The sequence below is a fragment of the Psammomys obesus genome, unplaced genomic scaffold, assembly GCF_907164565.1.
Source record: "Psammomys obesus unplaced genomic scaffold, mPsaObe1.curated_primary_1811, whole genome shotgun sequence".
Classification (NCBI taxonomy): Eukaryota; Metazoa; Chordata; class Mammalia; order Rodentia; family Muridae; genus Psammomys; species Psammomys obesus.
In genome coordinates, this window is record NW_026585685.1 from 3,941,518 (window position 1) to 3,968,331 (window position 26,814).

Here is a 26,814-nt window from a genome sequence, read left to right on the forward strand (position 1 = left end):
GATGGTGCACGGTGGGTGTCGAAATTTGATTTCTGGACACTATCTTTTACCTTTTTTTAAATCCCAAGATAAAGACTTTAGGCTTCACCTGTTTCTCACTGTCATTGCCTAAAGCTATAAATAGGTCTGAAGCTCATCTCTCCTTTTAGCAGGGAAGGGTCAGGTTACAGGGGGCAAAACAAAATAATAAAATGAGTGTCCTGGTATTTCGAAGAGTCAGTCAGCCATCCCCACACTCTCCTTCCTCCGCTGTGCTATCCTAGAAGCCAGGATCCCAGCCACAATGCCTCTATTCAAACTTACAGGTAGGTGTGCACAAAGTATTTGGAGGACTCAGGGATTTTTTTTTCCCATATGCAACCATTCCTCTAACTACCATGTCAGCTTCAGGAATCCTTTATTTAGAGTTCATAATAGCTTCAGGTGTACGCGTCAGAGAGAGGCAAAGCGTTTTCAAGTTCTTGCTTTCTTTCTAGTTGTGGGAGGAGGGTTATTTTTTCAAACTATGTTTTTGAGACCCTCAGGAAAGTGAGCCATCTCTCCGACTGCTCTGAGCAGAAGCTACGCTTTCACAGCCCAAGAAGGGCTATCTGCACTATGCTAGAACACGGGAGAAACTTTAACCCAGACTGTTCCGGTGCCTCACAGTCCATACTTGCACTCAGAAGGACTTTTAAAAAGAAATCAATTGTATGCATGTTTCACTACAAAAAGCCAGACGTGTGAAATAAAAAAAACAATTACACAGAAAGTTAAAGTAGTAAACACTCAAGTAGGAAAACTAAAGAAGAGCAACTTAAAAAGTCATTGTCTCGTCGTTCAGGGATGCACTCAACAGCTCAGAGCTCAGCTTCTCCGTCTGGGAGCTATGCAAAAGGAAAGATGCTTTTAAGGACACAGGCGGATTTGTGTCGCCCCTGTAATTGTGTAGCTTTTTGGGCAGGATCATGCTGTAACTTAATGTTATAATGTGACTGTTACGTCACTACCATGCATGCTTCCAAAAACCATTTGAAATGGCTGTATGAATATCATATGATATTCATGCTGAGCCATATTCATGCTCTTAGTTAATCACCTGGGGTTTTTTTTAGACCATATTTTATATGCATAAATGTCCTCACACTTACTTGCACCTGAAGCTTTCTCTGGGTATAAAGGGTATTTCCACGTTACTGGGTCTCAGAAGCGGTGGATCAGTGGGACTTGTCAGGTGCTACCAAATAAGCCAGTTTTGTTTGCCTACTCCAAGCATTGCCCCCTTCATCCAATTCCTTTATTTTGTTTCCTTTTACATTTCCATCTTACAAAAAGTACCTTTGGGGGCTGGCTGCGTGGCTCAGTAGTAGGGTGTGAGCTTGCCATTAGCACACAGAAGGCCCCGGGGTTCAACACCCAGCACCGCAGCCTTCCAAAGAAGTACTTTTTAAAGAGTACTGATATGCGCTTAAAGATATCTGATGGGGATGAAAGCATATAGTGCCATGTCCCATGATGTCCCTGGGCAGTGCATAGTGAGAGAGAACGTGAGTTAAAACAGCCCACCCTTCCTGTGGCAGCCTACACGCTGTTCTTCCAAAGCCTGGGCTCCGGGTCACAACAAATACTCAGAGTTGTTCATATGCTGTGTCTTGTCTGTTTTACTTCACACAGGTCAAGGAAAACGTGAGTATCTTGGGCTATTTTTTTTTTTCTGCCACTTGCAAGTATCTGTAAAGGAAGTGACAGTGTTCCTTAATTTACAAAGGAGCTTATTTCTCAGCAGCGTTTGTAAACAGAGCCACTAACAGCCAGTAACAGTTACTAACAACTGTAGGTAGCAAACAGCCTTCCTGGCTTTCCTGGATTTCCAAAACACAAAAGCTAAACACAAAACACAAACGAGAGGTTTCTCCCTCAAAGGAAACATGAGCTCGCCATGGTGGTGAATGCCTGTAATCTCAGCACTGAGGAGACTGAGGCAGGAGGATGGAGAGAGTTCAAGGCAAGCCTGGACCATGTGGAGAGATCCTGTCTTAAAATACAACAATAAATTGCACAAGCAAATAAAGGCTCCCTCCCAAGTCACTTGCTTGCTGTTTGGAAATAATACATACAGATTAGTCAACAGTCATGCACTGAACCTTGCCTGAAGTGATCCTCAACTCTAGTGCAAAAAAAGTTTTTGTTGTGAATTTTTTGGCCAGATAAAATATGATTTTAGATAAAATTAGCTTTAGACATGTGTTCTGCCCTCTCTAAAATTCTACCATTCTTTTGCTGACTGGCGTAGTTCTGCCTCCAAGTTCCTCTGTAAGATGAGAAGCGGGAGGTGGGAGCCTGCAAGCTGGCCTTCCCTACAACTGAGTAAACGCTGCTGGGAAATAGCCTAGTTTTCCAGACCTGCTGGCTGTGGAAGCATGGTGATCTTTTTCTCAAGAGCCGTTTACATCTAGCGTCAGTCGGCCCAAGTGTTAGCGAGAGCACCGCAGCAGCATTCCGAGGTTGACTTGTAATTAACATTCTCCTTTTATGATGATGAACCAACCATGAGGCTCCTGGTGACTGTGGTCTGCCCACGGCTACCCAGATGCCATAGATGCCCTTTCTTGCCTTACTCCAGTGCCCTGTTTTACCTTTCCTTTTTCTATCTGTCCTGGGATAGATGCCCTGCCTCCTAGACACCACGCTTCAGATGCCCCATGATCTCAAGCAACTAAGAAAGGCTCACAATTATCTACACACGCCTTAGTTCTCCTTCCTGAGTTTGTGATGTCATCCCAGCTTATCTACTTACTTTTAAAATCCTAGCTCCACTTTTTCCTACCCGCAGTCCCCACCATGCCCTGAAGTCGTTAGAAAGGCAGAGCTCTGGAATTAGAGATCAAATTTCAGCTGTGCTTGCATGGAGTCAAAACAGCTATCTAATTCTGTGGAACCAAATATCAACCACATCATTTTGGGTCATCATGTAAGCTACTTGAGAATATAACATCTACTTTCAACCGTAGATAGTGGCCTAGAGAGATGCAACCTTAGTAAAAGCTATACTTTAAAAACATATATGTGAGACAAATGGATATGAACAGTCCCAGATTTAAAAAAAAATAAAATAAAATGGTTGTTCCGGAAGAGCCGGGATGTCACCAGATGGGATTTAGTCTCTGGCATCAATTCTATACCATCCTTCCTGAGCCCGTGTGCTGCCACAGCAACAAGCCATGGCCTTGTTACCCTCATTCTCATCATCATAACCGACTGGCCTACCTCCACTTGCCCTTCCTAGTGCATGAAGCGTCTTCTAACTTCTGCCCGCCACCCATCCTCGAGGTGCCTGTGACACTCTGGGAGGAACAGTGCTCTTTCTAGGGCTCAGCTGGTGCTGAGCTGGGAAGGCCTTCTCAGCCATCGCTTCCATCTACTTAGTGTTCCATTCGCTTCTTTGTGGACGGCCGAGCCTGCTGAGGAACTACTAATTGCATCCAAGCATGCTTCTCGGTTTCCGGAGTTGTTGGGGTCTAACAAGGCAAACGAGCGCTCAGGGTTCAGGTAACAGGGTCTTTCCTGTTCGCTCTGCCACCAGCAGCCGGGATTTTAAACTAGCTCACCTGACAGCGTTGGTGAAGTTACGAGTCACTTGCTATCATTTCTAATGTATGCATCATTCCATTCCATCATAGCTACGTATCACCCTTAATGGCCCAAAGCTGTGTGCTTGCCCGACCGGTGCCAAATCACCTCATTCAAATTTAATCTGACACTTGTTTTTTCTTGAAGGCTTTCCACACACATTATCTCATTGTGTGACAACAGCCTTGCGAGTGAGGTTGGGTTGGCCCTAGTGCCTCCACTTACCGTGAAAGGAAACTGAAACAGAGGGGAAGTGAGGGAGTTGTTAAGTGCAGGGCTTGTGGAACTCATCATACCACTACAGGTGATTGAAAATGACCACCTTTTCAGGGCCTGCACAGACACTGGCACAGAGGGACGTTCTCTCTGTGTAGTTTGCTCTGTCATCTCTATGGCAAGTTTCCACTTTGGCTTCGCCCCATGGAGCTAGCTAGCTGTATGCTGTTCTCATTACTGCTCACCAGCTTCTTTCTGGAAGTACCAAAAGACTCTCAGAAGTGCTGCAGGTGTGAGGTGTGAGCTGGGCGTGTGGAGAAGACAGTGGAATGCAACAGAAAAACAGGCAATTGATGGCCATCACAACTACCCCACGTGATGAAACCAGGTCTTCCATCCTGAAGGTTTGGGGACTATTCGCTGCCAGGCTAGTAGAGGTCACCCTTGTTTCATTTTAAGAATGGGAGAAGTACGGGGCTGGAGAGATGGCTCAGTGGTCTGCTCTTCCAAAGGACCCAGGTTCAAGTCCCAGCACCCACATGGTAGCTCACAACTGCCTGTAACACCAGTTTCAAGGGATCTGACACATCCACACTAATGCATATGATTTAAGTTTTTTTTTTATTTATTACAATTTATTCACTTTGTATCCCAGCTGTAGCCCTCTCCCTCATCCCCTCCCACTCATACCCTCCCTTCCTATTCTCCTCCCATGTTCCTTCCCAGTCCACTGATAGGGGAGGTCCTCCTCCCCTTCTATCTGACCCTAGCCTATCAGGTCTCATCAGTACTGTGTGCATTGTCTTCCTCTGTGGCCTGGTAAGGCTGGCCCCCTCAGGGGGAGGTGATCAAAGAGCCAGCCACTGAGTTCATGTCAGAGACAGCCCAGTGACTTAAAATTAAAAAAAAAAAAAGTGATTGGCTAATTGATAAAAAGAGAAAGGCTCAGAAAGCATGATTTGCCTAGCTAACTACTTTTGCGAAAGAAAGAGAGAAAGAGAGAGAGAGAGAGAGAAGAAAGAAAGAGGGAAGAAAGAAAGAAAGAAAGATTGATTGATTGGGAAAAGTAGACCAGGCCTGGTGGCACATGCCTTTAATCCCAGCATTCAGGAGGCAGAGGCAGGCAGATCTCTGTGAATTTGAGCACAGCCTGGTCTATAAAGTGAATCTAGGATAGCCAAGGCTCTGCTACATAGAGAAACCCTTTCTCAAACAAGTATGTAAGTAAGTAAGTAAATACAAAATAAGAATGGGAAAACTTGGGCAGAATCCAGTCCCTGGAATCCACCCACATGGTGGAAGGAGAAAATTGACACCCAAGACACACTCTTCATTTCTCTGTTGCTCTGCCTCTGTCTCACTATCTCTTTCTCTCTCACACAGACACACACACATACACACACACACACACACACACACACACACACACACAAAGACAGAATAGAATGGGAAACTCAAGGCGTAACAGTAGGTTGGCTTTCTAAGGGTCACATAATACATGGACTTCACCACATGGAACTAAGTTGTTTTTTTTTTGTTGTTGTTGTTGTTTTGTGTTTTTTTTTTTAAGATTTCTTTATTTATTATATACAGTGTTCTGCCTGCATGTACACCTACACACCAGAAGAGAGCACCAGATCTCATTACAGATGGTTGTGAGCCACCATGTAGTTGCTGGGAATTGAACTCAGGACCTCTGGAAGAGCAGCCAATGCTCCTAACCTCTGCGCCATCTCTCCAGCCCCGGAACTAAGTTTCGGCAGCTCCCTTTTGCCACATAACAACATACAGAGTTGTCAGGTTAACAAACAAACAAACAAATACAAACCAAAACCGGAGGTTGCTGTGTGAAAGAAACTTCCCTAAGAAGGGTCCTAGAGGCCACATTGATTTCCTATATCTGCTGATTTTCCAGCGATAGTCCTTTCTATAGTGTCTTCAAAACCACCAGGAAGACCCAGACAACCCAATGGAAAGGATTGTGTTGTGTGGTGACTATGAAATCAATCTTAGCCAAGAACAAGTAATGTTACATTAAGAGTTTGTTCTGTGAGAGTCTAGCTGTGTGTTTGGGGCCCACCAGAAGTGTGCCCCGTACACAGAACTCCACCAATGTGAGAGCAGGCCTGGAGCTCTGGCTGGAGATCAGGGAAGCCATGAAGCCAACACACATTATCCTAATCCTTGCGCCTGATACCTAGAGGCGCAGAAACTCCTGGGTGGCATCCAGACAAGGGAATCAACTAATATGTGAACAACCTCTTCTAGATATTGATGATGCAATGCGCAGCTTTGCTGAGAAGGTGTTTGCCTCTGAAGTCAAAGATGAGGGAGGTCGGCACGAGATCTCCCCCTTCGATGTGGATGAGATCTGCCCAATTTCCCACCACGAGATGCAGGCACACATATTCCACATGGAGAACCTGTCCTTGTCCATGGATGGCAGGCGGTAAGTGGGGCACCTTGGGAGAAATAGCAGGTCCTGAATGAACTTTCAATGAGCCCTCTGAGTGCCGGCCATGCTGAAAGGGAGACCTCTGCCGGGGTTCCAAGTTCTTTCTCCTTCTCATTGTGTATGTTTGGGTGAGACACCAGTGACAGGAAAAGCAGAAAGCTGTGGGCCTCCTACCTTCACCTCCATCTTAAGCTAAATAAAGCCTTTCTGTTTACCCCAGGAAGAGGGCTAGAGCCTCCAAATTGGGCTGACAGCTGCAGTAAACACTCTCAACATAGACATAGCTGGCATGTGAACTGGGACTCAAATGCCTTCATCTTCAGGCATGTCCCCTAGTCAACGGTGGTGTTATTCTCTGATGTGAATCCCTCTCCAGCCAGTCTGAGGGCACCTTGGCCTTGGAGGGATTTTTTTTTTCATCCCCGGCCATACCACACCTGTCATGTGCATACCACCCTTCGCCCAGGAGTTAGCAGAGATAGTTCATGAAGAAAAAAAATTTTTTTTAATTTCACTACCTGTAGCTCTTTACCACATAGTCCTCAAAGCACTCAGCCCTCCCCATCTTGTTGGCCTCATCTTACTGTCTTTTTCTTGGTTTTATACATTAAAAGGAAGAACAATAAGTTGTCTCTTTTGGGATCCTCTGAATGCCTTCACCCAGAGCTTGTGTCCCTTCAAAGCAGAAACTCAAAAAAAAATTTTTTTTTTTTTTTTTTTTTTTTTTTTTTTTTTTGTCCATATAAGAAAACAGTATCAGCCAGGAGTGATAGCACATGCTTTTAATCCCAGCACTCAGGAGTCAGAGGCAGGTGGATCTCTGTGAGTTTGAGGCCAGCCTGGACTACAGAGTGAGTTCCAGGACAGCTGTGGCTACGCAGAGAAACCCTGTCTCGAAACAAACAGCAAACAAAACCCAGATACAAACAAACAAAACAAACCCAACAAGAAAGAAAAAAATAAAGAAAGAAAACACCACTATCAATAAAGTTTCTAATACTGTACAAGGCATTATATATATATTAAATCTCACAGAAATCCTATAACTTAGCTAGCTGTGTTAGCTTGTCATTGTTGTGACAAATACCCAAAACAGATGGACTTAAAGGAGGGAAGGTTTATGTGGGCTCAGAGTTTCAGAGTTTCTAGTCTGTAGTCAGTTGACCCTGTTGCTTTGGGCCTGTGGTGACAGGGGACATGATGGAAGGGATTTCATGATGGAGCCAAGCTGATCGTTTTATGGCAGGCAGAAGGTGGAGGGGGAGGGAAGAGAAAGGAAGGGGAGGAAGGAGCGGGAGGGAGGAGGGTCTCAGGGTCTCAAGAACATACACCTCTGGGCGACCTCACTCCTCCAGTCTACCACTTCCCAGCAGTTGGGCCTCCTCTCCAGTGGTGCCATAAACTGGTGAGCAAGCCTTCAGCACACATGGAAGGGGTTTCAGATGTGAACCATAACAGGACGGTACTAAGCTGTGATACTGTACTACGAGGGGAGATGGAGGCTCATAGAACTTAAGGAACATGAATAAAACGATGCAGGGTACGACTGCCACCACCCGTGTTCCCTGTAATGGCTAGGTTGCCTATTCTATTCATCCTGGACCATTTGGGAAGGAGGGTGTCACATTGAAGGTCTTCTAATATATTCCTTCAGGTCCCCTGTTCTCAAAGAAGCTGCCATATTTGCTGGGTGCTTTCTTCACCCATTATGGTGGTATCTTGTTTCTGATACCCAGTTCCTTTTGTTGTTGTTTTGTTTCAAAACAGGGTTTCTCTGTGTAGCCTTGGCTGTCTTGGGACTCACTCTATAGACAGGGCTGGCTTTGAACTCAAATACTTCTGCCTCTGTCTCCTTGAGGGCTATGGTTAAAGGCATGCACCACCACCAGGCTATCTAATTCATTTTTTAATTTTTACTATTTTTGCCCTCAAAATAATCAGCATAGTGAAAATCCATCTATGGCAATGGAACTCCTGAGAAAGACAAAGCTAATTCCTTTTATTTGTTAATTTCACACCCAGAAAAAGGCGCTTCCAAGGACGGAAGACTGTTAATTTGTCCATTCCACAAAGTGAAACATCTTCCACCAAACTGTCCCACATCGAAGAATTTATTTCTTCCTCCCCGACCTACGAGAGTGTGCCTGATTTCCAGAGGGTACAGATCACTGGAGACTATGCTTCTGGGGTGAGTTGTGTTTGCCAGCAGAGGTCAGAACAGCCAGACACCTGTAGCTCCATGCTGTTTTCCTTTCCTGTGAAGGCAGATGTTGCTCACCCCCCTTGCCACGCTCTCTCTGTGCTTCAGAACTAATGCTGAAGGTCACATTTTTGTGTTGCTCTATCATTCCACAAAAGGGCCAAAGAGAGCGTCGAGGAAGAGCGCTTTGAGGAAGAGCACTTTTTTTTTCTTGCTGACTGCATCCTCAAGTGGGAACAGATGTGAGGGGTGAGGGGCGAGGGCCCTGAAGGGTAGCAGAGCCGCTAAAGTTTGCTTGCCACCTGGGCTGGAAACCTGAGTTTGATCCCCAGGCCCCACACGGTAGAAGGAGAGACCAACGCTCTGATTTCCATGTGTGCAGCATAGCACACAAAACAAACAAACAAAGGAAAATCTAATAGAGGGGGTGCTGGAAGAATGGCTCAGCAGTTAGGAGTGCTTATTGCTCTGGCAGAGGACCTGGGTTCAATTCCCGACACCCATATAGTGGCTCACAACTGTCTAGAACTCTGGTTCTAAGGTTCTTTTGACCTCTATGGACCGGATTGTGGTGTGCACACACACACACACACACACACACACACACACACACACACACAAATTTATGCAAAACATTCACACATAATAATTTGTTTCTTTTTGTTTTGATTTTTGAGACAGGGTTTCTCTGTGTGTAGCCTGGCTGTCCTGGAACTTGCTTCGTAGACCAGGCTGGCCTTGAACTCACACACCTGGTTCTGCCTCCCTAGTGCTGGGACCAAAGGCATATGCCACCACACCCAGCAATAAAAGAAATTTAGAAAGAAAATTCCTGTAAGGCCATTGTCTTTAGACCATCTAAAGTCTCTGGGCTCCCCGAAGTCGCTTACACAGCAGATGGTGTTTGGAGTGGATTCTCGCAGGTCACAGGGATACTGAACTCATGTTACTAACAATTTGTCCTGCTTGTCTTATCCCAGCAGTTGGCCAATTAATAAGTCTCTGCTCCTGGGACTTGCAGTATCAGCATCACATTGCCGAAACTGCTATTGAGCCCTCAGTCTCCGCTCCAAATATAGATTTAGTGCCAACACTGAGCCCCCTTCTCATATAACTGACCCAGGCAGGGTAAGGCCTGAGATACTCACAGGACTCAGGGTGCTGAAATGCAAGTCATTCTTGTTTATTTTTTTCAGTATGGTAACCAGGGTGCTGGGCAAAAGGCAGGTGCAGACATTAAGGAACTGACACGAAATGTTTAAGGAAATGGTAAACACACGGGAAACACAATTTGGAAAACTCCAGACTCCAAAGGGCTTAAAAATCAGGAGACAAACTTGACATCTGTGTGCTTGGCAAATGTGAGAACAGAAACAGAAGGAAAGATGTACAGAAGTCTGGGAAGAGTGACCTCACACTTGAAACCTGGGCCTGGGGTCTGGTGGCTTCACTTAGCATCAGACTGTGACTAAGCTCCCCTTGGCTGGAGCCAACAGGAGCATCCTTGAGGTTTAAACCCAGAGATGGGGAGGGGCATCTCAGGGCTGCAGTTTCCAGGCCCGGTAAGCAATTGTCTCTGTTCAGTGGGCCCTTATTGAGCAGCTAGGCCTTGAATGCTAAGGTGCTGAGGGCTGGGGAAGCACGGGTGAGCCCACACTCGCCTGTGCGGAGCTGACGGTTCACTGCACGGCAGTAGATCAGGAGTCACTGAAAGCTGACCCCCAGACCCAGCACTTGTCGCAGGTTCTTTGGGCTTGAAGCTGGCATCTTTCTTTCAAAATAGACTCACTGAATGTGAGCCGTCTGGCTGTGACGTAGGCCACCCGGCTGATTGCCAGGGTTCAATCACGGATCTGGCTGGCTGGGTGGGTGTCTCCTTCCTCCCCAGCTCGATATGTGCGATATGTGCGTGTCATTCCCTAAGGTGCACACTCAGCGGAAAAGGAGGCGCCCCCTTCGGTCAAGGGAATCCCAGCAGCTGCGTTCCCGTGATAGAACTCCAAGTGGGCTCTCAAAATAGACTCACTGGTCAGGATCTGTCGTCTGCAGCTCTGACCTTTGGGATCATGCTTCTGCTACACCCGGAGAGAAGGTCTTTGGGGTCTGATAATACAGTCACTTGGAGGTGAGGCAGGGAATTTCCTTCAGCTCAAACCAAGTTTTATTCTAGAGGCCCTCTCTTTTTAGATAGAGATAAAATTCTCTAAGACTATCCAAAAGAAACTGGGCACAGTGAAGCCTAAGTTCTAGGACTTGGAAATATGGAACAGGAATTTGAGGCCAGCCTGGGCTACCGAGGGGTTACAGGTCAGCCAGGGCTACAAAGTGAGACACTGTCTCAAAACCTTTTTTTTTTTTGTTTTGTTTTTGTTTTTGTTTTTTAAAGCTAGGCATGTTGTCTCAGACCTATAACCCCAGCAGCTGGGTGGTGGAGATAGGGGGAGTTCAGGGCCATCCATCCTTGGCTACGTGACATCTTGTCTCTAAGGCAAATGGATAGAGAGTTGGAGGTGAAGCCTCAGCTATAGAGGCAAAGAGAAACCCTGACTCAACAACTGCCAAGCGCTAGTCAATATATCTTGAGCTCAGAAGTTCATGTTTTATTTTATTAGCTTTTTGTTCTTGTTTTGAGACAGAGACTCTGATATATATATTGCTGGCTGTCACGGAATGCCTATGTGGATCAGGCTGGCCTTGAGTTTCAGTGATCCTCCAGCCTCAGCCTCACAGCCAGTTTCAGAAGTGTGCACTTTCAACATGCAAATGTCACATGAAAGGAAGAACACATTTACAGTGTTAAAAGGGGGGTCTTCTAGCCGGCTGACGGTAGCACACACCTTTAATCCCAGCGCTTGAGAAACAGAGGCAGGCAGATTTTCATGAGCTTGAGGACAGCCTGATCTACGGAGTGAGTTCCAGGCCAGCCAGGGCTACACAGAGAAACCCTCTCTCAAAACAAAACAAACAAAAGAAATCATAGGGCTTTGGGGGTGGCTCAGTGAGTAAGGTCACTTAAAGTGAAAGCAGGAAGAAACTGAGTTCAAGTCCCTAGCCTCCATGTAAAAAGCTGTACATGACCACCCTTGCCTGGAACCCCAGTGTTATGGGCAGCCGAGGCAGGAGAGTCTCTGGGTCCTATTATCTACCAACTTAGCTCTAGGTTCAGTGAGAGATGCTCTCTCAAGGGAACAGGAGTGATAGAGCTGATACTGTGTCTTCCTTGTACACAGCCAGTCTAGATTACAAAGTGAGTCCAGGGCTATCACACAGAGAAACCTTGTCTCAAAAAGAAAAAAAGAAGAAAAAAAAAAAAAGAGGAAGGAAGAAGAAACAGAAAAAGCATGAAGTCCAGGAATCTCTCCTGCACAGCAATCTCTCCTGCAGAGAGCCCCCCCGCCCCCGAGTCCCAGCCCAGTAAGAACCCCCAGGCAGGCAGGCCAGGCTCAGCAGAAGCCACAGAGCACAGGAAAGCAGGAGCGTGGTGAGGAACCAGCCTGTCCACCTCTCAGGCTCTCACACACTCAGCGCTTGCACTTTCCCGGCAGGTAACAGTTGAAGACTTTGAGGTGGTTTGTAAAGGCCTCTACCGGGCGTTGTGTATACGGGAGAAATACATGCAGAAGTCGTTCCAGAGGTTCCCCAAGACCCCCTCCAAGTACCTGAGGAACATCGACGGTGAGGCCTTGGTGGCAAACGAGAGCTTCTATCCAGGTAATTCGTCCTCTCCTGCGTGTGAGGAGCATCGCTTTAGGCCTACCTACTAAACAGGAACCTTAACGTGCAGTCTGAGATTATCAGCGACGCCGCCTTAAGTATCATAGTTGTCATTGGCCCCGACAAGTCAATCCCTTGATTCAGCCCTTACAACTCCTCTCTTCAGCACCTCGGAAACCCCAAGACAAACCTGTGTATTTCCTTGTTTCAGTGGTTGTTATGATTCAGGCACACCCTCTTTCGTTTGCGTCCTCCCTTCTATGCTGGTTATTATAACACAGATCCCAGCATGTTAGTTTCCTGATAAAAACCTTTCCCAGCATGAACCCTACAGAACCAGTCAGAATCACCCGCCTCCATTAAAGGGCATTTCAGCCATTCAGGTTCCTACTCGCTCACTTAACGCATTTCTAAACTGACAACCTCTCCTGCACCCTCCTTAGTCTTTGTTACAGATACAGGGTTTGCTTGCAACAGGATCTCAAGTTACCCAGGTTGGCCTCCAAACCTGATTTGTAGCTGAGGATGCCCTTGAACTCTTTGATCTTCCTCTCTTCTCCTCTTAAGTTCAGGCATTACAGGCTAGCATCTCCTCCTTAGTCGAGCCTTTCTAGATCTCCCTCTAGTTCAGCACTTTGCTGAATTCTTTCTGTCTCTAGGCTTTTCCGCATCCTTGGATTACCTTTCTCCTTGCCAATTCACTCTATGTCCACACATCTAGAGTTAGCCTAAGCCTTCAGGGTACAGCCCAAGTACCATGGGTTATTTCTCCTTTTTTTTTCTTTCTTTCTTCCTCCTGTTCCTCCTCCTCCTTCTCCTTCTTCTTCCTGCTGGCTGTCCTGGAACTCACTCTGTAGACCAGGCTGGTCTGGAACTCACAGAGCTCCACCTGCTTCTGTCTCTTGAGCGCCCTCATTGAATTTTGGGTACTTGCACTGAAAGTGCCCGGCAAGAGGCTGTTTTTTGTTTTATTATTATTATTATTATTATTATTATTATTATTAATTTTGCTTTTATGTGCATTAGTGTTTTGCCTGAATTCATGTCTGTGTCAGATCTTCTGAAACTGTAGTTACAGGCAGTTTTGAGCTGCCTTGTGGGTGGCTGGGAATCAAACCCGGGTCCTCTGGAAGAACAGTCAGTGCTCTTAACCCCTGAGCCATCTCTCCAGCCCCCTCTCTTAGTTATTTTTATATTACCCATTTAGTTACTTTGGGGAAATCAGTGGGAAAATAAGCTTTATTTAAAGAACAAATTAAGCTAGATGTGATGGTGCATGATTTTAGTCCCAGCCCTTGGGAGGCAGAGGTAGGAGGATTTCTAAGAGTTTGAGGCCAGTGTGGTGTACATAGCAAGTTCCAGGACAGCCAGGGATACATCGTGAGACCCTGCCTTAAAAAAAAAAATTAAATAAAGTTGGATAATTATAACTAACCAAGCTTGAGATGACAAACTGAAATAATTGTGTGGGTTATTTTTACATGCTCATTCATCCCATGTGCTGATCTATTGCTCTGTGTTTTATTGAAAAAGTCTTTACCCCTCCTCCGAAGAAGGGAGAAGACCCCTTTCGCACAGAGGACCTTCCTGCAAACCTGGGCTACCACCCCAAGATGAAGGGTGGTGTCATTTACATCTACCCTGATGAAGCAGCAGCCAGCAGGGATGAGCCTAAGCCCTGTCACTACCCAGACCTGGAGGACTTCCTGGATGACATGAATTTTTTGCTTGCTCTAATTGCACAAGGGCCCGTGTAAGTGTTTACTGAGATCTAAACTCTGGCTGCTGCTGATTGTAAGAACGCTTATTGCAAGCTCACTGTGTTCAAGGACCGTGTTCAACTCCTTTATTCCTTATAGGGGCATTATGCATGCACCTGACTGTCATCAATCAATCCATCCATCAATCAATCAATCAATCAATCAATCTGTCTATCTCTCCATCTACCTATTTATCATTTATCAATCTATTATCTATCTCTATCATCTATCTATCTATCTATCTATCTATCTATCTATCTATCTCATCTATCTCTATCATCTATCTACCTATATCTATCATCTATCTCTATCATCTATCTACCTACCCATTTATCTATCATCTATTACCTATCTGTTCATTTATTTGAGGTGTCTCAAGTGGCCCAGGCTAACACCAAACTTGCTATGTAGTCCTGGCTGACCTTGAACTTCTATCCTCCTGCTCCCACCTCCCAAGGGCTGGGAATGCAGGCTTACACTATCACTCACAGTTCGTACAGTGCTGGGGATCGAACATAGGACTTCTTGCATGCTAGACAGGCACTCTGTCAACTGAGATACAGCCCTACTCTGATATACTTTTTTCTTTATATTATTATTATAGTTATAGCTCTATATTATTATTAGTAGTAGTAGTAGTAGTATTTTGTGACAGGGTTTCTTTGTGTAGCTCTTGAACTTGCTCCATAGACCAGACTGGTCTCAAATTCAGAGATCCTTCTACCTCTGCCTCCTGAGTACTGAGACTAAAAGTGTGCACCACCACCACCCAGCTTTTATTTTTATATTTATTTATTTTTTTAATTACATGAACATGCAAGTGTTTGTTTGTGGACATGTTCATCTGAGTATAGTACTCATGGAGGCCAAAGGCATCAGATCCCCTGGCCTGGCCATCTCTCCAGGTCCTCAGCCTATGCTAAGATACTAGAATTACAGTTTAAGGAGCTGAAGCAGCTGAGAGTTAAGGGAGCCAGTAATTAGCTGTGTGTCGGGATGGTGCCCAAGTCTACTGATTCCGTAACCAGGACCCTTACCTTTGACCTCCACAGTTCTCACAGGTTTTTTAACGCCTTCCCAAGTCCTGTCTCTATTAATTATTATTTTAATGGAAATTACTTTAATGGTAAGCTGGGCACCTTTTAGTGTAATTAACTGTGGAGGAACAAATAGTATTTGTTACTGCAACTGCTTCCTCCTGTGGGTAAGAAGAGTCCCGGAGGCTTTGGAAGTGTTATCGTTTTCCCTACATGTCTGGAGAGATTTTAGATCATGTGTGTTTACTCTCCACAGTAAGACTTACTCTCACCGGCGTCTGAAGTTCCTCTCCTCCAAGTTCCAGGTGCATCAGATGCTGAATGAGATGGATGAGTTGAAGGAGCTGAAGAACAACCCCCACCGGGACTTTTATAACTGCAGGAAGGTAGGTGCCTGTGTCCTGCTCAGAGCTGCTCAGAGGGAAACACACTGAGCAGGGATTTCTGAAGGACAAGATGCTGTTTGCTGACGATGGGACAAAGTAAATAAACACAATTAGGTGTACGACAGATCTTATATATAAAAGAGGTTTATTAGGTGGAGATGGAGGGAGGGAGAGGAGAGAGGGCAGAGAGAAGGAAGAGCAGGACATGATGGGGAAAAGAGAGAGAGAGAGAAAGAGAGAGAAGGGGAAAGAGAGAGAAGGGGGTGCCCCGATAAAGAAAGGGGAGAGAAGGAAGAGAGACCAAGAGTGGAAAGGCCAAGAGGGGCCAAGAGAGAGAAACCACGTGCCAGGTTGTCCCATTAAGAGGCAAGGTAACCACGCCTTCCAGGTGTGGCCACCTGGCCATCAACACAGATAACATGATAAGTTGCTAGGCAACCCAGAAGCAGGTTTTGCTCCAAAATCCTAACAGATGAACCTATAACTTCTGCAGGCTGCATAGATTTTAGTGAAGGCAGAGAGATTATATCTAGAAGATTTGAAGTGCCATTCTGTTGTTTGCCCAAGATACAAAACAAAACAAACAAACAAAAAAACCATGACACTCCACATAGGAAAAGTATAATTAAGAAGAAGAAGAGGAAAAGGAAGAGGAGAAGGAGGAGGAGGAAGAGGAAGAGGAGGAGGAGGAGGAGGAGAAGGAGAAAGAGAAGGAGGGAGAAGGAGAAGGAGAAGGAGAAGGAGAAGGAGAAGGAGAAGAAGAAGAAGAAGAAGAGGAAGAAGAAGAAGAAGAAGAAGAAGAAGAAGAAGAAGAAGAAGAAGAAGAAGAAGAAGAAGAAGAAGAAGAAGAAGAAGCCACCACTGAGAAGAAGCCAAGTGGCCGAGTGATTGCCCAACTTGAGGTGTGCAAGGCCCTCCGTTTGGGGCCCAGAACTGCAGAAAGAAATCATAACTGTCACAAACAAAAACAAACACCCCAAACTGTTAAGAGTCACTGTTTTGAGCTTGAGAGATCTTCCTTCTCTTTGCTTTCAGCTTCCTGACTATCAAACTTTGGGTGAAGAATTAAATAGTTTTTTAGTTCCAGTGTTTTGATTTGTAAGGTTGAGGAATAGGATTGCTCAATAGAGTTACAGAAAAATTGAGGATGGCATATGAGCTGTTGACTGTGAAACCCAACCAGTTAGGAACGTTTCCAATATATGTTCTGACCTTGCAAATGATTTCATAGGAGCTGGAGTGGAAATATCTGAGCCACGGTTCAGACTGAAGTCTGGTCTTAACTGTCTGTCATATCTTGGGCAAATACTTAGTCTATCAAAAATAAATCATTAATTTATTTTTATTTTATTTTTAGAAACAGTGATTCCTTTAAAAGCTTTTATTTTATTTAAAGTTGTGTGTAAGTGTGGGAGAAAGCAAGGAAGAAGGGAGCGATGTGCACATCAAGTGCAGATATTCTACACTGGGATGTAGGTGCTAAGAACTGAATTTAGGTCCTCTGCAAGAGCAGTAAGCATCTTTAACATCCTTAGCATCCTTAACCCTCTCTCCAGCCTTAGCTATTATGTGTGTGTGTTTTGTTATTTCGTTTTCTGTTTTGTTTTGTTTGTTTTTGGTTTTGGTTTTTTGTTTGTTTGTTTTGTTGTTGTTGTTTCAAGACAGGGTTTCTCTATGTAGACTTGGCTGTCCTGGAACTCACTCTGTAGATCTGGCTGGCCTTGAACTCACAGAGATCTGCCTGCCTCTGCCTCCCCAAGTGCTGGCATTAAAGACATGCACCACCACTACCTGGCTTTACCTATTGATTTTTGAGACATAGTCACCGGGTAGCTCTGGCTAGCCTGGAACTCATTATATTACACCAGGCTGCCTTTCAACTCACAGTGGTCCTCCTGAGTGGGAGTATAGCCATGCGCCATTGCTGTTCAGGCTCTGTTTCCCTGCCTGTTATGGTGCAATAGGTCATGATCATGACCTTAGATCCTGAGAGGGGAATCAAGGCCAAATGGCCAGGAATTGGAAGAGACTTCAGGAGGCTGTGAGTGAGAGGAGAACAGACTCTTGGGAGACAACTTGTGTAAGGGGGGAACAAAGGGCTACTTAAACCTTTGGGGGATGGGAAGGAGCTTTGGGGGTGAGTGTACATCATTGGCGGGGGTGGGGGGGAATGCTGGTGATGCCTCATTTGCATAGGAGGAATTCCTGGCGCTGCCAGACTTGACCTTCTAAGGGGAGAGGAAGTTTAACCTGGCTATGTGACCTGGTGAGGGGGGCAAAGGTGAGGGTGCAGCGTTACCTGGGTACCTGGACATGCAGGACATGCTCAGGGCCAGGGGCCAGTGAACCTACTCCTGCTGATGTCAGGACTAGACTTCCAGGGTTTGCTTGTTCCTGAGCCCCACTCTTGCTCTGGGACTGCTTCCCTCAGTCCCACAGCTCCTCAGCCCCACACGCCATGTCTGACTAATGTTCATTTTATAAATTGGGCATGATAAGCTAAGAGTCATGGCCCACCTTTGATCTCAGTACTGGGGAGGCAGAGGCAGTGGATATCTATGAGTCAGGCCAGCATGATCTACATAGTGAATCTCTCTCTCTCTCTCTCTCTCTCTCTCTCTCTCTCTCTCTCTCTCCCCGTCTCTCTCTCACGCACACACACACACCATGGTGATACATGCCTGAAATCCCTTTACCTGCTGAGTGATCTCCCTGACCCCACAGTTCTTACTTTGTTTTGTTGTTTTTGTTTTGTATTGGAAGCAGAGTCTCATGTAGCTCAGTCTGGCCTCAAACTCGATCTATAGATGAATATGACCTTAAACTCCTGTTCTTCTGCCCCTTCCTCCCAGGCCTGGTATTTGGCTGGGATTACAGGCATGTGCCAGTTTAGCCAACAAGCTTTATAATTTCAATCTGAACTTCTCTGGGTGCAAAAGCTATGATAGTTACATTGCTTCTAATTGTATTTATGGAGTAGAGAATGATCCCTAAGAATTCCATTTTGGGGCTGGAGAAATGGCTCAGCAGTTAAAGGCACTAACTGGTCTTCCAGAGGACCTGGGTTCAGTTCCCAGTACCCACGTGGCAGCTCACACCTGTCTCTAGTTCCAACGATCTGACACCCTCTCACCAATGCACATAAAATAAAGTTAAATAAAAAAAATATATATATATATATATTTATATATATACAAATTCCATTTCAAATATGGGAAGCATGTTGGGTGTGCTGATGTTTGAGAAGAGCAAACATCTTCCCTGCTGCCAGATAACCCTGTGCAAGCTAATTCTTGCCCAGGTGCGTAGAGGACACAAACGGGTCTTTACTGCCGGGCCACCTCCATTAGCTATCAGTTCAAATCCTTTTCTGTCCCTTCCTCCTTCCCCAGTGGGATCTGCAGGGTTTGTGGCCGCTAACGGTGGCATAAAGAATGCTGACCACTGCTTTCTCTTTCTCTGGATGCGTACATAGGTGGACACGCACATCCACGCAGCTGCCTGCATGAACCAGAAGCATCTCCTGCGCTTTATTAAGAAATCTTACCACATCGATGCTGACAGAGTGGTCTACAGCACCAAAGAGAAGAACCTGACCCTAAAGGAGCTCTTTGCTAAACTGAATATGCATCCTTATGATCTGACTGTTGACTCTCTGGATGTTCATGCTGTAGGTTGGGAAGATGTTCTTTTTACCCACTCTGATGGCACAGAACGCCGAATGTCCCAGGCCATCCCTCCCTTAGCATGGCCCTCTTCGCTACCCTGGCTGCCGTGATGACCGAAAGCACCCCGATGAGTTTTGAGGTTCTCCCGCTACCACTTACACTGGACTTGGAGCCCATCTTCTTACCCTGAGATCAGCCCCCTGTTCCGCTCGGTCACTTCCTAGGACTCGGCCTCCAGGAAGCTCTGATAATCAAAACTTCTGCTCTTGTTTCCCGATTCAGGGACGCCAGACGTTCCAACGTTTTGATAAATTCAACGACAAATACAATCCTGTGGGTGCAAGCGAGCTTCGGGACCTCTACCTAAAAACAGACAATTACATTAACGGGGAATATTTTGCCACTATCATCAAGGTGAGGAAAAAAAAATACTCTGTGTGGTTCATGAATAGGGGAGGAGAGAAGGGAAGGCAGGAAGGCAGGAAGGCAGGAAGGCAGGAAGTCAGGAAGGCAGGAAGGAAGGAAGGAAGGAAGGAAGGAAGGAAGGAAGGAAGGAAGGAAGGAAGGAAGGGAGATAGAAAGGGAGAGAAAGAGAGAAAGGGAAGGGAAATCTCTCTGTGGAAATGTCTCTGTTTCTAGGGTAGAGAAGATAGGGTTATGGGGTAAGGGCCTGAGGTTTGGGCAGAGCTCAGAGCATCCCTTGTGATGCTGTGCTTTAAGAAGCAAGGGTGGCATGTGCAGCCAGGGCTTGTGTCTTAGGGAGTATACACAGCTGTACTTGTCTTACAGGCCCCAAGGCTCTCTCGTCATCCTTTGTCTGACTCTTCCCCTGGCCTTGTCACATCTTACAAGTCCTTTGTCCTCACTAGATTCCCCTCTGCCCCCTGAGATCTTTTCACATCTCCACATCTCCTCTCCCTAGATCCCACCAGTCTAGACCTCTGTGGGGACTTGTGGGAATTCCTGTGCTTGGACCCCTCTCTTGGCTTTGCAGGAGGTGGGAGCAGACCTGGTGGAGGCCAAGTACCAGCACGCAGAGCCCCGCTTGTCCATCTATGGCCGCAGTCCAGATGAGTGGAGCAAACTCTCCTCTTGGTTTGTCTGCAATCGCATCTATTGTCCCAACATGACGTGGATGATCCAAGTCCCCAGGATCTAGTATGTATTTGCCTCCACACTTTATTTGGGGGAAGGGGGTGTGCTCTGAAGCCTGTTCTCCTCTATAGCTCATTGACATAAAAGTCAGCTTTGCTGCAGGGACTACACAGGGAACTAGCTCCAGAACAGTCTCCTCCTCTCTCTCCCTCCCCCCACCTCTCTCTCTCTCTGATAAGATCTTACTATGTAGCTCAGACCAGCCTCAAACTTGAAATCCTCCTGCCTCTGCCATTTGAATGCATGAATTATAGTTATGCATCACCATACCCAGTCAGTTTAGTTTTCAAACTAAAATAAGGACCTAGGATGTATTTTCCACCTGGGGAGGATACTTAGTTCTTACGCTGACTAAGAAGTACGCTAGAGTTAAGAACAGTGTACATACCACATTGGTCTTGTCTGTCAGAGTAAGAGCTGTGTACCTCACACACTGAGCCTATCCCTGTCCAGTCCATTCTTTGCCAAGCTTGTCAGCACTGCACTGGCATATAACTTTATTTTATGGTACAGAATCTCTGGCATATAGTCCTGGCTGGCCTAGGAACTTGCTATGTAGATCAGGCTGGCTTTGCTGAGATCAACCTGCCTCTGCCTCCTAAGTGCTGGGAGTAAAGGCCTGTGTCACCATCATACCTGGCTCTTTATTTTCAGTTTTGAGGCGGGGGGGGGGGGTCTAACTATATAGCCCAGGCTAGACTTGAACTCATAATGTACCTGTTTCTCTTAAATGCCGGGATTACAGAATTTCACCACCACATCAGAACCCAATCATAGTTGTCTTGTATCTGAATCTTCACCACCACCGGCTGATTCACCCACGAGGGCCCAAGTTCTTTATAATCAGAGTGTTTATCAGTACTGCTGCCGAGGAAACCTACTCCCTGCCTGCAGGGATGGCGTCTCTCCTAGGTGCAGTGTCACTGATCTTTTATCTAACTTCCATACTCTCTGGCAACCTGCTTATGTGCCCTATGGCATTGCAAGGCTTCATTCACTGGGACTGGGGAGATGGCCCAGCCAATAGAGTGTTTGCTCCCCAACCATGAAGCTCTGAGTTCAGCTCTCCCAGAACACCTAAAAATGGCACCTCGTGTGTTGTTACCAGGATTAATGTAGCTATTTAGAAAAGTTCCTGGCATATGTACAGGGGTATAATTTACTGTTACTACAGATGAAATGTGTGTGTGAGAGACAGAGAAAGAGAAATACACTCTTCAGTGCTGGAATTACCAAATCCAGGCATGTGCCACCACTCTGTCTGGTCTGGTTTGGGGGGGGGAGATTGAACCCCAGGGGTTTTTCTACCAACTGAGCTCCATCCGCAGCCCCAGAGAGGTGATACCACTGCGTGCTGTCTCGTGACCACGCATGTGTTTGCTCTCTGAGCTCCCCATAACACAGTTACTACTGTCCTTAGAGCTGGACTGGGTTGGAAAGGTTGAGTTTTCTTTCCACAGAGAGTTTGTAGAAGATCTGGGGTATGTGGTCCAGTGCCCAGCCTTATGCCCAGTATAACCCAAACTCCTCCTTCATGTGTACTCAAGGAGAGCATCTGGGAGTGGGCGTAGGATGAACACCCCAGGTCCTCCTGGCACATGACTTTTGGTTCTCTGCCTTCCTCTCTTAAGTTCTCTTCCCTCTTGCCTTCAGTGATGTGTTCCGGTCCAAGAATTTCCTGCCACACTTTGGAAAGATGCTGGAGAATATTTTCCTGCCAGTGTTCGAGGCCACCATCAACCCCCAAGCTCACCCAGAACTCAGTGTCTTTCTCAAGCACGTAAGCATGACCCTATGGGCTCTTACTCCTCCTCACGAGCCAGCTGCCCTTGCTGGCCATCGCTGATCCTCCCTGCTTCTCTCTTTACATTGACCTCTCCTTGGGGGCTGCCCAAGGGGTCTCTCTGAGGGCAGAGCCTCTGCCGGACTGAACCCACAGCACTTTTCTCACAGATCACTGGCTTTGACAGCGTGGATGATGAATCCAAACACAGCGGTCACATGTTTTCCTCCAAGAGTCCCAAACCTGAGGAGTGGACGATGGAGAACAACCCGTCTTATACTTACTACGCCTACTACATGTATGCAAACATCATGGTGCTCAACAGCCTGAGGAGGTGAGCCCGGGAGAAAGGGGGCCAAGGCTTCTGCTGCTGATGGCAGTTCTTCGTTGGCGTGTGCGGGCTGTGCCAGGAAGCGCTTGGGGGAGGTTAGAGGACGGCTTTCAGACGTTGTTCCCTTCTTCCGGGTTACTGCTCCCTTATTTCTGCCACGCTAGGCACTAGATGATTTGAGAGTTTCCTGGAAATTCTCGCCTCGGCTTCCTTCCTCACCTTAGGAATGCTGGGATCACAAACACACACCACCAACATTTTGTTTGTTTTCTAAGATTTATGACTTTTTAAAAATTTTTATGTGTATGAGTGTTTTGCTTGCGTGTATGTCTGTGTGCCATGTTTGCGGTTGGTACCCAAGGAGGCGTGTTCTGAGACTGAAGACGTTCCTGCATGGGGTAGGTATTCGGGTACTCGTGTCTCCATTGCCTCCTCGTCCCACCATATTGTCAGCTGCCTCTTTTTAAAAAAATATTTGGTGGCTGGAGAGATGGCTCAGTGGTTAAGAGCACTGTCTGCTCTTCCAAAGGACTTGGGTTCAATTCCCAGCACCCACATGGCAGCTCACAACTGTCTGTAACTCCATTTCCAAGGGATCTGACACCTTCACACTAATGCACATAAAATTAAATAAATTATTTGAAAAAATATTTGCACTTAGGAAGAATTACGGTAAGAATTTGCAGTTGTGTTTTGCTGGACCTGTGGTTGCTGTTCCCTTCCCAAGTGCTAACTCTGCTGGTGGAATTTCTTGAAACTCTCTGCCCAGAAGCAAGGGTTCCCAGAGCACTTTTGTTTTCACAGGGAACGTGGCATGAACACCTTTCTGTTCCGCCCTCACTGTGGGGAGGCTGGCGCGCTCACACACCTGATGACGGCCTTTATGATAGCAGACAATATTTCTCACGGCTTAAATTTAAAGAAGGTGAGGTCAGCTCTCTTTCTCTCTCTGAGGCAGGGTCTCATGTACCCCAGCTGGACTTGAACTTGCTATGTAGCTGAAGATGATCTTGAAATGCTGCTCCTCCTGCCTCTGCTTCTGACAGCTGGGATTTGGGATTATGGGTGACTATCACTGCATCAGGCTTGGAATCTTTTTGTTGTTGTTCTGTTCTTCTGCTTTGTTTTGTTTTTCAAGACAGGGTTTCTCTATGTAACAGCTCTTTAGAACTCTCTCTCTCTCTGTATACCAGGCTGGCCTTGAGCTCACAGAGACCTACCCGCCTCTGCCTCCTGAGTGCAGTGATTAAAAAAGAAATATTTTCTTTTTAAAAAATATTTATTTATTATGTATACAGTATTCTGCCTGCATGTGTGCCAGCAGACCAGAAGAGGGCACCAGATCTCATTATAGATGATTGTGAGCCATCATGTGGTTGACTGGGAATTGAACTCAGGACCCATGGAAGAGCAACCAGTGTTCTTAACCTCCCAGTCATCTCTCCAGCCCTCTTTTGAATTTTCAAGGTAGAGACAGCAGTGTAGTTCTGGCTGTCCTAGAACTTGCTCTGTAGGCCAGGCTGGCCTCGAACTCAGAGATCTGCTTGCCTTTGCCTGCCAATGCTGGAATTAAAGGAGTGGACACTTCCATCTGGCAAAGGGGAATCTTTTCTTTTTTCTATTTTTTTTTTTGTTTGTTTTTGTTTTTATTGAGACAGAGTTTTTTTTTTTTTTTTTTTTTTTATATCAGCCTTGGCTGTCCTGGACTCCCTTTCTAGACCAGGCTGGCCTCGAACTCACAGCAATCTGCCTGCCTCTGCCTCTCTGAATGCTGGGATTCAAGATGTGTGCCAGCACTGCCTATCTTGGGATCTTTTCTTAATAGCAATAATAATTTTATATTAGAGCCTGTAACAAGTAAATCATTGTGGTTCATTTTCAGTATGAGATGCATTTTGAGCTCATCAGTGAATCAAGGATAAAAAGGAGGCACCCTATCCCTGTCCTCCTAGCTAACAGTTGGCACCTGATAACCTGAATGCTTTTTAGTTTCTTCTTAGGGTTGAAAAGTTCCAGTCAGCTATGGGAGTAAGTCCAAGGTGTCAGGAGCAAGGAGGGATAGAGCAGATCTCAAGCCCTGGGGGCCTGGGGAAGGGTAAGGAATTTGTGATGAGGGCTATGCTAGATTAGTGGGAAAAATCATAACTCCTCAGAGAGCCAGCCTGTGGCACAGAGAGAGCAGGACATTTTCCTGTTCAGGGACTATGGAACCTCTGGTTTCCCTCCAGCCATTGTTGTCTTTCCTCTGGGCTGATATCCAACTTTGCAAGGTTGAAAAAAAGAACAGCTTCAGTTTTGCAGCTCTGAGTCTTTAGCACCCTTATTGTGAAATGAGGATCATTGAGCCTGAAGCATTTTGGGGGTTGCTTACGTAGCTCATTCCATGAGAGTCGAGGCGGGTTCTCTCAAGGTTACCTTGCTAGTTGCCCTTGGAGATTATTTAACACACATCTCCCAACTTCCATTTTAGAACTCTCACAGGTAAAGTCAGAGGCGGTTGGCTTCCCTTCAGCTTCTTTTTGCCAGGTTTCTTGTTGTAGCGTGCTTTAAAATGTCTGTTGTGATAGTCATAACTTTTGTGTAGCTAAAAAAAAAAAAAAAAAAAAGAAGAAGAAGCAGCAGGTTTTGGGGTGACTTTTGAGCTGTAATTGCTTAGATAGTATTTACATTGAAAAACAACAATACTTCCTAGGAGATTTAAAGAGCTAGGGTACCTTTGTTGAAAGCTAAAGCTTAAGGTTGACCGTGGGGTTTGTTTGTTTGTTTTTTGTTTTTCAGGACAGGGTTTCTCTGTGTATTCCTGACTGTCCTGGAACTCACTCTGCCTACCAGGCTTTCCTTTGACTCACAGAGATCCACCTGCCTCTGCCTGGATTAAATTGTGGGATTAACGGCGTGTGCCACCACCGCCCGGCAAACATGGGATTTTTTAGGTTTTTATGTCTATTCCTTTTCACTATCCTTATTGTTATTTTTGCTTTCTTTTCAGAGTCCTGTGTTACAGTACTTGTTTTTCTTAGCCCAGATTCCCATCGCCATGTCACCGTTAAGTAACAACAGCCTGTTTCTCGAATATGCAAAAAATCCTTTCTTAGATTTCCTCCAGAAGGGCCTGATGATCTCACTGTCAACCGATGACCCGATGCAATTCCACTTCACCAAGGTACACGCGGAAGCTTGAGCAAGTGTGTTTTGCTGAGCCAGCACTCCCCACCCAGAAACTGAACATCAAATCAAGGCACTTCCTTATTGTCCTTATGTACCTCTTCTCCCCACTTGCGGAAATGCCACAGGAGCCCCTGATGGAAGAGTATGCCATCGCCGCCCAAGTCTTCAAGCTGAGCACCTGTGACATGTGTGAAGTGGCAAGGAACAGTGTTCTGCAGTGTGGGATTTCTCATGAGGTAGACTTGATTGCGGCCGGCTGCCCTTCTGAGTGCTGGGTCTAGCAGTCTAAGCAATGGAACAGTGACGTTAGTGGCGTAAAGGAAACGGGCGGGAAAGCGGAAACCACTTATGGTTGCCACGGGTAGGGACTAGTAAAGACTGAGGTTATAGGTCGTTGGTTGGGTCCCAGCCTGTGAGGATCTAAGCTGAGTCCCCACAGCTGCCCCGCTGAGTTCTCTTCTCTGGCCACCTCTCTACGTTTGATTTCTCAGGGAACATGCTCGTGGAGGCACTCAATGAATGGGTCGGTGCTTTTCCTTGTCTATGAGTAACATGAGGACTGTGGCGGAGCAGGCAATCACTGTCTATCCCAGCGTGAAAAAGAGACTGAACATTCTCCTCCCTTTGTCTTACAGGAAAAAGCAAAGTTCCTGGGCAACAACTACCTGGAGGAAGGCCCTGTTGGAAACGATATCCGGAAGACAAATGTTGCTCAGATTCGCATGGCCTATCGTTATGAAACTTGGTGTTATGAACTCAATTTAATTGCTGAGGGTCTGAAATCAGCAGAATGAATAAAGTAAATAAACTGAGTAACTCTGTGAGTGGGCTTTACATTGAGAATTTGCCTGGAACTCCTTTGCCTCTGCCTCCCTAAGCACTGGGACTAAAGGCATGCACCATCATCGCCCAGCTTTTTTTTTTTTTTATTTCCCTCAAGATTTATTTGTATACTGTGTTCATATGTGTCTGCTGGCCAGAAGAGGGCACCAGATCTCATTATTGATGGTTGAGCCACTATGTGGTTGCTGGGAATTGAACTCAGGATCTTTGGAAGAGCAGCTAGTGCGCTTAACCTCTGAGCCATCTCTCCAGCCTGGAGTCCTGAGTCTTAAAATAACTACGCATTTTATTAAGTGCTCCACTGAAGTTTCCACACCTTTGTACAGTAGATATAATTTTTATTTTGGGGACAATGAGCAAATGTAAGGTAGATAGCATTCTCAGGATACTCTTTGTGAGGGGCAGCAGTGGGGACATAAGTTTGATGAATCTAGAGTCTGCACATCTGCGCGGCTTTCAGGCGGGACAGTTATCAGAGGTAGCCAAGGA

The 26,814-nt window shown here is 46.0% G+C and overlaps 1 protein-coding gene across 2 annotated transcripts; it reads left to right on the plus strand.

Annotated features, from left to right (window-relative positions):
• The first annotated feature begins 283 nt into the window (after positions 1-283).
• On the plus strand, positions 284-26,289 carry Ampd1 (adenosine monophosphate deaminase 1). 2 transcript variants are annotated; one of them, XM_055628238.1, is made up of 16 exons: positions 284-305; positions 1,654-1,665; positions 6,094-6,274; positions 8,303-8,468; positions 12,026-12,191; positions 13,728-13,947; positions 15,248-15,377; positions 18,853-19,047; positions 19,328-19,459; positions 20,040-20,203; positions 21,854-21,980; positions 22,154-22,317; positions 23,119-23,239; positions 25,304-25,477; positions 25,608-25,718; positions 26,118-26,289. In XM_055628238.1, the coding sequence occupies exons 1-16, from the start codon at positions 284-286 to the stop codon at positions 26,274-26,276; spliced, it is 2,244 nt and encodes a 747-aa protein (XP_055484213.1). In that variant the 3' UTR covers positions 26,277-26,289. The 2 variants fall into 2 exon arrangements, with proteins under 2 accessions (XP_055484213.1, XP_055484205.1); XM_055628230.1 differs by lacking the exon at positions 1,654-1,665.
• Positions 26,290-26,814: the final 525 nt, after the last annotated feature.